General features: G+C 49.1%; 1 protein-coding gene across 1 annotated transcript; it reads right to left on the reverse strand.

Moving 5' to 3' along the window:
- Window positions 1-404: 404 nt before the first annotated feature.
- Window positions 405-920, reverse strand: BT62DRAFT_1012125 (uncharacterized protein; the record flags this gene model as incomplete). The annotated part of the gene is made up of 1 exon (XM_043177888.1): window positions 405-920. The coding sequence occupies one exon, from the start codon at window positions 918-920 to the stop codon at window positions 405-407; it is 516 nt and encodes a 171-aa protein (XP_043034407.1).
- Window positions 921-1,199: the final 279 nt, after the last annotated feature.

The following is a 1,199-nucleotide window of genomic DNA, read 5'->3' on the forward strand; positions in this document are numbered from 1 at the left end:
GAAGGAGGGGGAGCTGGGTTAGTCTGGGCAGGTGCAAGGATGGTGGCGATCTCAGGGTGTAGCCTGTACCAGTTGCCAGTGTCGATTGCTTCAAATCTAGCCCTCTCCACTTCTCTCTGCTCGTTCCAGTGCTGCTCGTCATACTGTGCAGCCTCCTGTTACTGCTGCTCTTCTGACTCCTGACATACTGACTGTGGCTCATCCCTTCTTCTTCACTCCTCCTGTCGAATGGTGTCATCATAGTTAAAGGGGATGGTGAAGTTCCAGGTCAGGAAGTATTGATGTATGGTTTCTTCCCATACTTGTCATTGTTGTTCTTCATCATTTGAAGGGAGTCTCCCCATTCTCAAGCTGGCTCAGGAGGTAGGGCAGAGGCTGTGAGGCTGGCTTCGAGGAGTTCAGAATCAGGATCGTCGAGCCATCTGAAGGGCATCGAGAGAGTCCCTGGCATGGTCAGCAATCCCATGGGTGTGGGAGATGGAATCAGGGGAGGGGGACTGCTGAAAGAAGTCTTCTAGAAGGTCTTTATCCTCATGGTTGGGGGGTGGGCCTCGTATGAGTATACTGTCCCTGCTTGGGACGCCAAGGTTTGTGTCTCTGGATTGGGAGGGCTGCTGCCCTCTCATTTCTTCTTGACCATCCCTCAGATGCATGCTGCTAGGCCTGGCTTCTGGGGGCTGGTAGGTTGTTCTTCGGGAGTCAGGGATGTCATGTAGAGGGAGGTCAAGGGTTACATTTTGTAGGATTTCTCGAATACGTAAAAACTCGTTGTAGTGTCTAAGAGTCCAGGCGGTGATGGAATGGTGTCCCTGGCACAGCTGGATGATCACCAAAAGTCCTATCAGTGTTCCAATGATGGAAGAGAGGAGTTCAAAGAACTCATGATCGAAGTTTGGGTTGGTAGAGGTCATAAGGGGCATTCGGTTTCTCAGCACAATTGGGCTTGAGAAAGAGAAGACAAAGCTTCGAGCTAATTGTTAGACCCAAGTTGCATGTGACCAGTAACACATGATAAATGATCGATACCTCATGCTTGGATATAATGATCAAGTCCAGTGATACCAATACTTGGTGCTGTCAAGGCATAGGCAAGTAGGCTTGAGAATGAATGTGGTGTGAATAAACTTTAGCTCGAAGCTAGAGTATACCAGCGAGAGCCATGGTCCTTAAGTACTATACAGGTTGTGCTAATAATATGA

Source organism: Guyanagaster necrorhizus, assembly GCF_019112545.1.
Source record: "Guyanagaster necrorhizus MCA 3950 unplaced genomic scaffold BT62scaffold_43, whole genome shotgun sequence".
NCBI classification, from domain to species: Eukaryota; Fungi; Basidiomycota; class Agaricomycetes; order Agaricales; family Physalacriaceae; genus Guyanagaster; species Guyanagaster necrorhizus.